We start from the raw sequence: 11657 nt of genomic DNA, 5'->3' as shown, positions 1-11657 counted from the left end.
TGAAGCACACAGAGCTGCCTTGGAAGAAGGACATGCTTGGAGGGTAGCTATCTTCTCTTCTTTTCTATTTTTGCAATCAGTAAGTGTCTGTTGAGAGCCAAAACACAGAGTGTGCTATGATGTTAGTGCAGTGCTGGTCACAGTATAGCTTAGCTCCGACCTGCAGCAATCACACTGCAAGCATGCAGATCTGAAAGTCAATATCCATCTTTAGCAAAACTGTCACATTCACAACAACCTTCTACCACTGCTTCTCTGTCCCCCTAGTGTCCAGAGGAAAGTTGAGGGGGAAAGCAGACCCACCAGAACTTTACTGCCAGTTTGCAAAACCAGTCTCTGAGGAGGAATATGTCAAATTAAATGCTTCCCCACATGGAAGAGGCTGGGGCTCTGACTAATGGCTTGCTCCCAGTAAGTTTAATTGCAGAATATACAAGAGGCAGGACCTCTTGCAATGAAAACTGATGTAACTTGTTTATAGTGTCTTGTGGACAGACAGCTGCAGTACAAGTTTTCCCACATGCTCGTCTTTTAGGGAAAAGGAGTCATTACTGAAGCATTAGCTGGTGCTTTATGTACGGGAGGGAAATACTGCTTGATTTACTGAGTGCCTGGTGTTTTGCCTGAGCAGAAACATATCAGTCTTTTCTTTTTTTCTCTCTTTTTTTTCCTTTTTTTTTTTTAAGATACTGAGCTTTCATCATTAACATCTGGCTCGTGTTTTAAGCCAATTGAAATGAGCTGCTGCTTGTAGATTAGCCCCCTTCAAAGTTGCATTTCTTTTTCTCATCCTTGCATTAAATCTGCCCAGCCCCCAGTTTCCTGTAAATTTAATCTATATTGCATGTGCACTAATTCTCTTCTCCTGAGACGTTAGTGTGGATTTAACGGTAATTCATTTTCTCTATAGAAACGTAGCACAAGAATGAACATCTTGGGTAGCCAAAGTCCACTCCATCCTTCCACACTGAGTACAGGTAAATTCTGATGGTTTGTAACCACAGTATCAGAGGTCTCTGTGGGTGAAGAAGAGGTACATTTCATACAGACACAGAGTGCAACCATGTAGTACGAATGCCTTGATGTCAAATACAATCCTTATCAGTAGCTCCTGTGTCATTAACATGCCTACCCATACAGACACCATAGAAGGAACTTGTTTCCTTTGATGGCCCACTCAATCTTTTCTTTAGGACTAGTCTTTTGAAACTCTTATATTGTAAAAATAGACACTCCATAAGTATTTCCATTTAAAAGAATACAGCAGTTAATATGCCGTTTTGGACAAGGAAAGTCAATGAGTGATGTTTTAATCTTTTAAGAGTAGAAATGAGAGTTTTCAAAACAGAATTTGTTCCGTAATAACTGAAAAATGTAAAATACGCAAGTCCTCAACATTTCTTTGAGACTGTAAATCTATTAAAACAACAGGAAGTTTCATGTTAATATCCTAGCCTTCTTGGAGGAAACACAGCTATTTTCTATTGCTATTCTGTTAACAGAATTTTAAAATACCATTTGAAGAACAAAACAATAAAGATAAAAATATTGGGGGCTAACTTGACTCTTGAAAGCACCGTCTAAAGTGCATTTCTTTATCTGATATTTAGAGGGACTTGTTTCTAACTCATTAGCTTATACATTGAGTTCTAAGGAATGTTAGTCCCAGTACATTCAAGAAGCTATGAGAAGGCAGTATTATAAGAGACTTCTCTTTTTTACCTAATTGTATATCTGAAAATTGGAAAATACATGGAGATATAATGCCTCTCTACCTGGTATATTAAGTAGATTCATTTTTTTATATTGATTCCTTTTTATATAGGTTGATGGAAGATACTTTATATTCTGTAAGAGATCTATACCCACTTTTAAAATGTTTAAATAATTAGTATGTGGAAAAAATGGTTGCATGTGTAAGTGTTTTTAACCATCCTCTCCCTCTTTTTCCTCTCGCCTCCAGTTATTCATAGGACACAGCACTGGTTTCACGGCAGAATCTCTAGAGAAGAATCTCACAGGATTATTAAGCAACAAGGGCTTGTAGATGGGTAGGTATTCTTGTTGCTCAGTATTTATGATCTGACTATAAGCTTTATAGATGAGAGTACAACTTATGCTGTAAAAGTTTACAGGTTTATCAGCAGTTCTGAGTAATCTGATTGTTGAGTAGTCCCATTATAACCTGCCTGGATTCCAAAAAGTCAGAGTGTGTGCTTGTAGGAAGGGATCCTAACTTTTAATTTGAAAAGTAAAATCTTAAAATACTCTTAATTGTTTTTCTTTTTTTCCAACAGAGATAGTCAAGTTTTAGATGATGTTAGAATTTGAAAATAGTTAATTCTTGTAATATGCATTGAGGAGATATTTTTCAGGCAAAGCTGTACCTAACCATTTGCCAACAAATTTATAATCAGCCATCCGTGCTTTTCTGCATGAATCAGAGCAGCTAATGGTGCTTGCTCACTATTTCTGTTCTAGAGCGAAGAAATGAAAGTACCTGTTCCAGCACTCTCTTAAATGTCTGTGGTCGTTATTTAAGTATCTTCTGAGCATGTCTGTTTTCCTTATTTATATGGAGTTATGGTTATTTAAGGGAAGTTGCTTGAACTGCATTCAGCGTTATTGATTTGTAGGATGGGAAAGGCATGGTTGCCTTTGGTTCACTGTCTTCACTGCTCTGAGGGTTAAGGTAGAAACATCCATGTTGGCCTCACAGGAGACAGTGAATTTCAAACCTTTCTTCAGCATTTTCTGATTCAGAAGCAACACTAATCTTTCTGAAGACTAAAATACATTAGGGAAGTAGAAATTGGCAGTGCATATATATATATTCATCTAGCAGTGTTTGTTTATTTTGAGGGGGTTTTGTCCAGTCTAAGGCTAGACAGGGGGTTCTAGCTAAGCAAGTTCAACAGAAAAGAGAAGCTGAGAAAGCAAAACAGCACTGCTGACTTTTTGTGTTTCTGGTTTACTCACATTATAATCTTGGGCTCATTTTGTCTTGTTGCCTTAGGAATCTGGTGGCCCATCCTTCTTGAGGAATTCATAAATGTGTTCATGTGTTTGATGCTGTGTTAAATTTGTGCCTAATCAGCTTATCACTGTGGAATGTAAAAATTGGCTAGTTTGGCCATAGTAAGGTCCACCAGCAGTGACAAAAGAACCAGGTTACCACTGTGCTCTGAGATCTAAGGATCATGATTTTCACGGGGGAAAATACAAGCAATTGATGCTGCTATTTTGGATATCTCTGGAAGTTCTTGCTGAGGATGCATCTCTCTGGGTAGCCATTGTTTGTGTGGAAGCTGGTTGCTTGCCAGATGTTGAGTAAACAGTTGCAGCATCAGTTGTGCAGACCTTTGCTTTGTGCCACCAGCTTACAATACCATGCATGATATGAAACAGCTGGATGAAATATAATTGAGAAATACCTGCATGAACTGCAGCAAGCACAGGGCAGGTATGGTCTTTATCCCTCACAGGGATGCTAATTTATAAAGGCTTTTGTCCCTTTTCCACACATTTGGTCTTCCTAAGATCACAATGGAACATTCAAACACCATGCATGGTTTCTGAGAGTGGCAAGACATGCCTGTCCCTGACTACTGAACTCACTCTGGTTATGATGGTGCATTTTTCTGGTACTGACATTTCTCAATCAGTTCTGAGGAGCTGGAGTAAAATCTTTTGGGTTCATAAGACTACAAGCAGTTCTTTCAACTGCACCTTGGAAAAATGTGTTCCTTGCTTAGTGATCAGCAATTACGAGGCCTGCCCCAGTCCTGTGCTCAGCCATCTCTCAAATCCACTTGTGCTTTGTGCTATAAGCCTTCTGCCAAAGGTATATTCTTTTTTCCTGTGACATGGAGAGGATCAGCTTCCTTAGTTCATAAATATCAAGAGGAGGAAACACAGTTTTTTTTTGTCTAGCTTTTTTTCTCCTCTTCCCAGTACGAATATTAAATAAAATCCATTTGGGGTAGGACTTCAGTTTTGTGGGTTAACTTAACAGCTACATGGTGTATGATGTTGGTAGATGTAATTGTAATGTACATTTTTTTTCCACATGCTGAGGGGAAAATACTGTGACTGTTCTAGAGGAAAGATCATTGTGTGTTTTCCCCATCTTGATAATTTGGAAGCTGCTTAACTGGTAAATAATGTTAAGAAAGTATTGAGCTGTTTCTGTGCAATTGCAGCCATTTAAGCTACACATAATTTTGCTAACACTGGATTTCTGTGAACTGATGTAAGATATTGTAGTGGGAACAGATTCCCATATATTACTTCTTCATCTACAGAAATTCAGATTTTCTCTAGAATTAAATGATAACATTTTCTTCCTAAGAGTACAAATCATTAATAGAAAGCTGTGTTAGAGGGAACCTTAAAAAAAGCCTCATAGGTACATTGTTAGGGGAAGAACTACCATCATATATCTTGCACTTCTTGTTTTTTCATCTGTTAATGTTGCATAGCCATGGTATAATAATAGAAAGCAAATTGCCAGTTACAAAATCACCTCTTAATGCAACTGAAGAAGAGTTCGGCAGTGGCACAATATTACTTAGTGGTTCTGATTATTTAAGAACAAACAGATGGGGATATTCAATTTGTTCTTAAAAATGTTCTCTCCTAGATTATTTCTTCTCCGGGACAGCCAAAGCAATCCAAAGGCATTTGTACTTACGTTATGCCATCATCAAAAAATAAAACATTTTCAAATCTTGCCGGTAAGTAGATTATTTTTGATACTGATAAAAAACCCCAGAATTTTAAACCATTAAGCTTTTACCAACATCTCAGGAGATCTCTTATTAATTACTGATGTAACTAACAAGGATGTTTCCACTAGCAAATATATAAGCAGATATTGTTTAGAATATTCTTTAATCAGTCAAATGTCTGATTAAAATTATTGGTTAACATTGCTGGAAAACTGTTGTAAGTCATTACATTACAGAAGTCTGTGTAATGCACAGAACTTGTTCTCTGTGACTGTCAGAGACAACAGCAGCTCTTGTCTCCCTTCTTACTTAAGGAAACATAGAATAACTTTGGGAAACTAAAAAGTTTTATTCTGGGGTTTATCCAGTAATGTTGAGCTTCAAATAACATTACACAGAGATGCTGGAAAACAATTTGATTTTTATCTTGATCCAAAAAAGCATGAAAAATTTAAGATTATATAGACCTTTTTATTGTTCCAAACCCTCTTCTGTTGTTTAGCTGGCCAGTTTTACAAAAAGCTAACAAATCCTTTTGGGGCATTTTTGTTTCATCTAATGAATGCCAGTGACGTCTGTACAACTTTAAATTACTGTGCCCACAAGTTTTCACTTTCATAAGCAAAATGTTACAAGTTGGGTTAAGGTATGTTTTTTCTAACCCTGTGCATGGTTTCATAAAGAACTGCAGGCACAGGGTTGTTTATGCAACCGAGTGCCAACCGAGTGCCCATCATTTATTTATATCACACACTGGTGGTGCTCTCTAAGTTTTTCAATTTGTGTATTTCTTCATGTGCAGCCTAACTTGAAAAGGATGTTTTGTTTCCCTAGTGTGAAGATGATGGACAGATATTTTTCAGTCTGGATGATGGGAACACCAAATTCAGTGATCTAATCCAGCTTGTTGAATTCTATCAACTAAACAAAGGAGTCTTGCCCTGCAAACTCAAACACCACTGCATCCGAGTGGCCTTATGACCTCAAATCTGACTCTCACTGAAGACTGGATTTCATAGAAGAGTAATTGTAAGAGAACGTTGACACTGGGGAATTGGCAGATTTGTAAGTTGGTTAAAAAAATAAATATTATGCACCTTGGGACTCTGAAAGGGATGGATTCGACAGGTGCCAACAGACCAAGATTGCTGGTTTGTCTAACACCTAAGAGTGATTGCTGCTGAGTGTCCCAGCATCCCAAAAATGGGGGGAGGGTCTGTAAAACAATGAGTAAATTTGAAACAAAACTGGAAACTATCTTGGCTGGGCCACTTAACAGGAACAAGTGTGAAGAGAAATCTTTGAAAAGAACTCTTGCCCTGGAATAATCTTGACAATTAAGACTAGTGTGTTTACTTTTTGTATTGATCACTTTTTTTGCACTCCTACTTTGTTTCGGATATTGTATGCAGCCTATATTAGGAGCTGATGTGGCTTTTAAAATTCATGCAGGAGTTGGGTATTAATCTGCATCCTAAAATGTATGGAATGCTTCAGCCTAAAAGGATCTAGAAGAAAATCAAGAAGTGTGTGTGTGCGCGCGCGTATGTCTCAGTACTTCTCTGGAGACCTGAGGTTCAATGATCTGCCGGTGTCTTTGAAGAAGCAATGAGGATACAATTCTAAAAGAACATACCACCAATATACGTACTCTTAAAACTGTTGACTTGTAGCATTATGGCTGTAGTATGTTGATGGCATATTAGTGGCATCCAGTCATGCAGAGACTGTATTAGATTCTATGCACAAATTTTTATTATTGGAGTGGTGGTTTGTTTTTTACAGCCTTTTGACTGTTTTCCTGAGGAACCTTACTGTTACTAAATAGAGTAGGACTGAATGACTACACTTGTATTTGAACCACCATTTTTTTGTGAGAAGATTCTTCTGCAGGTAGTCTTAGTATGACAAAATAAAAAAAAAATAAAACCAGTGTTTTTAGCTTTATAGCTCCTTGAATTTTCAGACTGTTTCAAAGAGCTCTTTCAATAGAGTAAAGCTACAGTGACAACACTTTCCTGGGGATAGGGCATAAGAAGAACTGAACCCTTCTGCTTCTTGTAGGGTCATGAAAGTTTACATGGTGAGAAGGAACGTGCTGGGAATAGAAACAGATTTGATTGTGAAGTAACTGCTGGCAATATCATCCATTGAGGTAACTGGTGATCCCTGTGTCATGTGTGCTACTGCACACCAGTACCTGTGGCAGACAAGCATGTATCTTGCTCTGGTGCTGGTTTGTCATCAGAACTATTTATTGTTAATGTTTAAATGAATTCTTTAATGTTTACTCAATAACTCTTTCTGATGATAAATCAGTATTAAAGTCAGACCTAAGTCCCACCTTGATCCTGCAGTTGCAACCAACCATTCCTTCAGCAACTGTCTGAACTGAAATAACTTCCCGGCGCTTGGTGCCATTAGCCACAGTGAGAAGTATTCCACCCTGGGAACTTGCAGAGTGTAGTGCAGAACGGAGCATTTGTAAAATGGTAAATTATCTACACAGGCTAGTTAATCCTTAATATTTGCCACTGGGTTTGAAATCCTAGCCATCTGAAAGGGTAAAGAAGGAAAACCAATCCTACACTTTTAGGTCTTCATGTAGTGTTAAGAATAGCTTAAGACAAACCATAACCTGCCTGAGTCGTCCATATCAGTTTAAACTATGTCAATGGTATAGAAACACTGTATTTTAGTTTACAGAACACATTTAGTATTTTTTTCCATTTAATGTCTAGATACTAAAAATGAAGAAACTTGATTTTGTTTTTAGTAGAAGCCGTTTTTGTTTTGTTTTGTTTTGTTTTGCTTTTTTAATTGTACATAGTGAAATGAGTGTTCCTGCTTTCTAGACAATGTATTTTAAAACCTTGAAATTAAGCTAACTTAAGTCTGACTTCACTTTGCATGCTTCTATTTGGCCCCTATTAGGAGAAAAAAGATACTTGTATTGACTACATTACCAGTTTAATAAGACCATTTATGCTGTAGTTTTAAGTTTTTCTGTTTACATAGCTTAGTGACAACCATGCATTTTTCCCAGTAGGCAGATAGTATTTGCAGTGTTTCATATTTATAAAAAAAAAACTTTGCATCTTATTTAAATTGAGAATAAAAGTTTGACTATGAACCATGATTTTTGTATGTAGATGGTTGACTTAGTATTTTGTACTCTTCCCAGCTAAAGTGAGCTGTTTTGAGAAAGTGACCACCTTCAAAGTGGCAACAATCTTACTTAAGCAGATCACTGCTTTGTCTTCTTTCTGCTGGAAAACAGTCAATGCCACCTTAGTTTTCCAACAGATTCAGCTGGCTGCCAGCTCAGAATACCAAGGACTGAAGGACATTTGACTCTTATTTTTGTATTTAAATGACATGAATGTAAAGGGGATGCTCAGGGTTGTTTTGGAGCCTGTTGAATTTTTATCTTTTTGCCTGTGATTTTATTTTCTAAATAAATACTTCATGTAGCAATCTTGAACATGTTGAGAAGGAAAATGCCAAACCATTTTGGTAATGAGGTTACTAGTTAAGTTATGTTACGATAGGTGTTGAAGTACAAAAAACTTTTTATTTGTTAATTAATCTTGAAGAAACACGTGCCTCAGTTTAGATGTTTTGTCTTATCTTTTCTGCACTAAATACCTGACAGTTTGACCAATCAATGCACCTTTCCAGTGGCAAGACTTGCTTATCGTAAATTATATTGTCACAATGCAAGATTTAGTGACTGTAAAATGGAATAAAGTTTAAAGTTTCAGGGAATGCAAAAGGTATTAACTTAAGAGACAAAACCTTTATTCAATATGCTTTGCTTCATACTGTAAATAGCTTTTTGGCTTGTGAACCTAATTGTAATCTTTCAGGTATTTTTGTACAAATAAGGGACTGATATTCTGTTTCTTGTAATTAGAAATAAACGTTAATACAATGCTATTCATTTTATATTGGAATTAATGTCGTCCTTTGGATATATCAGTACACTGTGTATCTCTTGCCTTAATGCAGGTTAATTGAATAGGTCATGTTAAACAGCTTTTAAGAAGTATGAAGAGGAAAACACAATCGCCAAGATACCTTTATTCTGGCTGTCCTGTCTTTAAGATTCCTATTAGGATATAATGCATTTTATTTAGCAAATAACTTATTCACTCCTTTTGTTTGAGAAAAAATACTGGGGTTATTTTGCTATGATATTTACAGTATTCATTTGGGAAAGCTGCTAGAATCGTATCAGAAGAACACACTATGACAATCACACTATGACCAACTTTCATGTCATAAAGTTATAACTCACTGAAAATGCACAGTCTGCATAAAACACTTTATTGGCCTGATAGCTGTTCGATCAGAAAACTTTTCAATAGTACTTCCAGAAAGCAATTATTTACCTCTGTAGTCCTTGTATTTGAGTGGTCTATCAGAATTTGGGTGGAAAAGCACCAACTGCGCAAAACACATCTTTACTTAAAATTCCAGGGGGGTGGAAGGATTAGTGGTTCTTCTGGCAGGTAGAAAAACAGAAGGTTAGGAATATTTCACTTTTATTTTTTTGGATGCAATCCTTTCCTCTTTCCTCTTTGTTAATCCATAGAAGCCATCAAATGCATTCCACTCTGGCTTCTGCGTGTTATGTCTCTATGTGATGTCTCCATATTGCACTATAGCATGAGTTAATTATAATTAATATGTTAGCATGATGAAATTTATTCATCAGCACATAGAGGCAGAGTACTTCCTTTTAATTTTGATATTCCTCAAGTTTTTTTCTATCTGGACATGCATGTTAAAGTACTAAGAATTCACTATCCTGCATACAGTAACTTACTTTTTTCACTAAGTTTAAGAGGACTGCAGATGCCTATTTCCTGCTTGGCTAGAGGAGGCCATACTAACATTGAAACTGACTCCCACTATGATCATTAAAAGTCACAGACAATAATTCTACACAAACCTGTTTAAAAAAAAAACCCAAACAAATGAACAATAAAAATCAAAACCAAAGCCCCACCTTGCTTTATTGTATATATTGCATTTGAAACAGACGAGAAGATTAAAAAAAAAGCAACATGGTAAGAAGATCTCAGTAAGCCTGCCCTGCCCCGTGGCAAGGTAGTGCTGCAGCATGTTTGTCCAAACTGCCCACCTCTGTGGCAGATACAAAATGATACCTGTGAAATCTGGCCCTTGGCATTAGCAGTGGGTACTTGGGCTATCAGAACATCACCAGTACAAAATTAGTCTGGGCCAGAAGTGGGTCTGTGGTACAGATTTTAATGACTTGCCTGATAGGTTTGTGCTTCTTTTCATTAGTTGGAGAACAACAGACATGATCAGACATCTGATCCCACATTAAGCATTCTAGCATGAAGTTCACCAGGCAAAACAGCTTAAATGCATTTGGGCCTGTAAATAAATTCCTATCAGACTCATGTTTTACAGCATGCAGCTGCAGGACTTTCATCCTGATACAAAGAACCCTTAAATTAGGATTCCTTTAACACTAAATTGTTGGTTCAGTCTGTACTTGCAAAACCAGATGAGAAAAACATCACCAAATGAGCCACTTCCCTTCAGGTTGAACTTTTGGTCTTGTTATTGCTAATTTAGTAATGCTTTAATCTGGTTTGTTAGTGTCCAATCTGTAGACTGCTTTGTGTCTCAGACATTGTTTTTCTGACATCTTGGAAACTTCAGTAACAATGTCAGCAGATGCAGAGAAAAGATACTTTCATCTGTGATATCCATGCTGCCTTCATTTGGGTTGCTTCTGCATCCTAAATCTTAAGTCTTCCCTCCTTAACTTGAAGCACAATTTAATTGTATTTGAAAATCCAACATAACCACAACTATGTCCCAGGTCTATATGATTTTCATTAGATACTGTGATTAGGCACATCTGAGACTAGAAAATGAATTTGTTTGTGTAACACAAACCCTTAGCCCAAAGACAATTCTGCTCTAATTGCTTGTCATTTTGCACAGATACCAGCAGATGTTTTAGCAAAAAACAGAGGTTCACACAGGACACTAAGCTGTGATTAACAGGGTCTTACAACACTTGTTAGTTGCCCAGGTTTGTTATGCTTTTGTATAATAAGGTGTTTTCCATCCCTTGGCTGCAAGATCCTGGTGCCACAACTTGGGAATAGGAAGGTGCAATTACAAACAGCTGCTGGCTCTGAGCAAAAATACAGCCTGGCTTTATGGGCCCTGAATCTCAGCTTGGCTGTGCTCAGAGGTATGACTCCTCACAGCTCAGAAGAGAGACAGGGAGAGAAGTGGAAGGGAGAAAAGAATTACTCTTGGGCAGTACTGTCCAAGGGCTGGTTTGTGTATGACTAGGAACACAGAGAAGACAATGTTGTGATGCCCTGAGTGCTGCACACCACTCCCTAAGAGTCAGTTTCCCCTCTTCTTCTCCAAACTTGTGAAGACACTTCCACATAGAGACTCCCATTGTATCTGCCCTTTGAAACACATTCTCCAGAGATGTTAGGACTGGCATCTTGCATTACCAAGGAGAGAAACAGCAATGGAATTGGTGTTCTTCATAACCTGCCCATTCTCCAAAAGAGCCTGTCTCACTGCCATTAGAAGAAAGGAAGGTGAGAGTATGGTAGTATGGTTCTGCCAAGAACAATGATGATTAAAGCACATGGCTAAGCACAGTCCTGAAAGTGTACAATATCATTGCTCCACAAAAAAAAACCTTAGGCACATCCTATTTTTAAATAAGTTTTTAGACTTTTTCATTATTTGATTTCTTTCATAATACTTCTCTTTGCTGCTGAATTTGTGCATGATAAAAATGTGCTCTGTGTCACTTACCAGCTCCTAGTTTTCAAAAGGTTGCTGTAGCACTCTCAGAATCGAAAACAAATACAGAAATGAGCCAAGCTGTGAGGATTGGAGCTTCCTCAA

General features: G+C 37.3%; 1 protein-coding gene across 1 annotated transcript in view; it reads left to right on the top strand.

Moving 5' to 3' along the window:
• Positions 1-8678, top strand: part of GRB10 (growth factor receptor bound protein 10) — a 109280-nt gene extending 100602 nt beyond the window's left edge. Inside the window, 5 exon segments of the mRNA XM_031062780.1 lie at positions 1-43; positions 911-977; positions 1964-2051; positions 4643-4736; positions 5565-8678. The exon segment at positions 1-43 is cut by the window's left edge and continues 34 nt beyond it. Of these exon segments, the coding sequence (XP_030918640.1) occupies positions 1-43; positions 911-977; positions 1964-2051; positions 4643-4736; positions 5565-5711 (439 nt within the window). The 3' untranslated portion in view covers positions 5712-8678.
• Positions 8679-11657: the final 2979 nt, after the last annotated feature.

Source organism: Geospiza fortis, unplaced genomic scaffold, assembly GCF_000277835.1.
Source record: "Geospiza fortis unplaced genomic scaffold, GeoFor_1.0 scaffold362, whole genome shotgun sequence".
In the NCBI taxonomy this organism is placed as follows: Eukaryota; Metazoa; Chordata; class Aves; order Passeriformes; family Thraupidae; genus Geospiza; species Geospiza fortis.
This window is presented reverse-complemented; position numbering and strand designations above follow the sequence as displayed.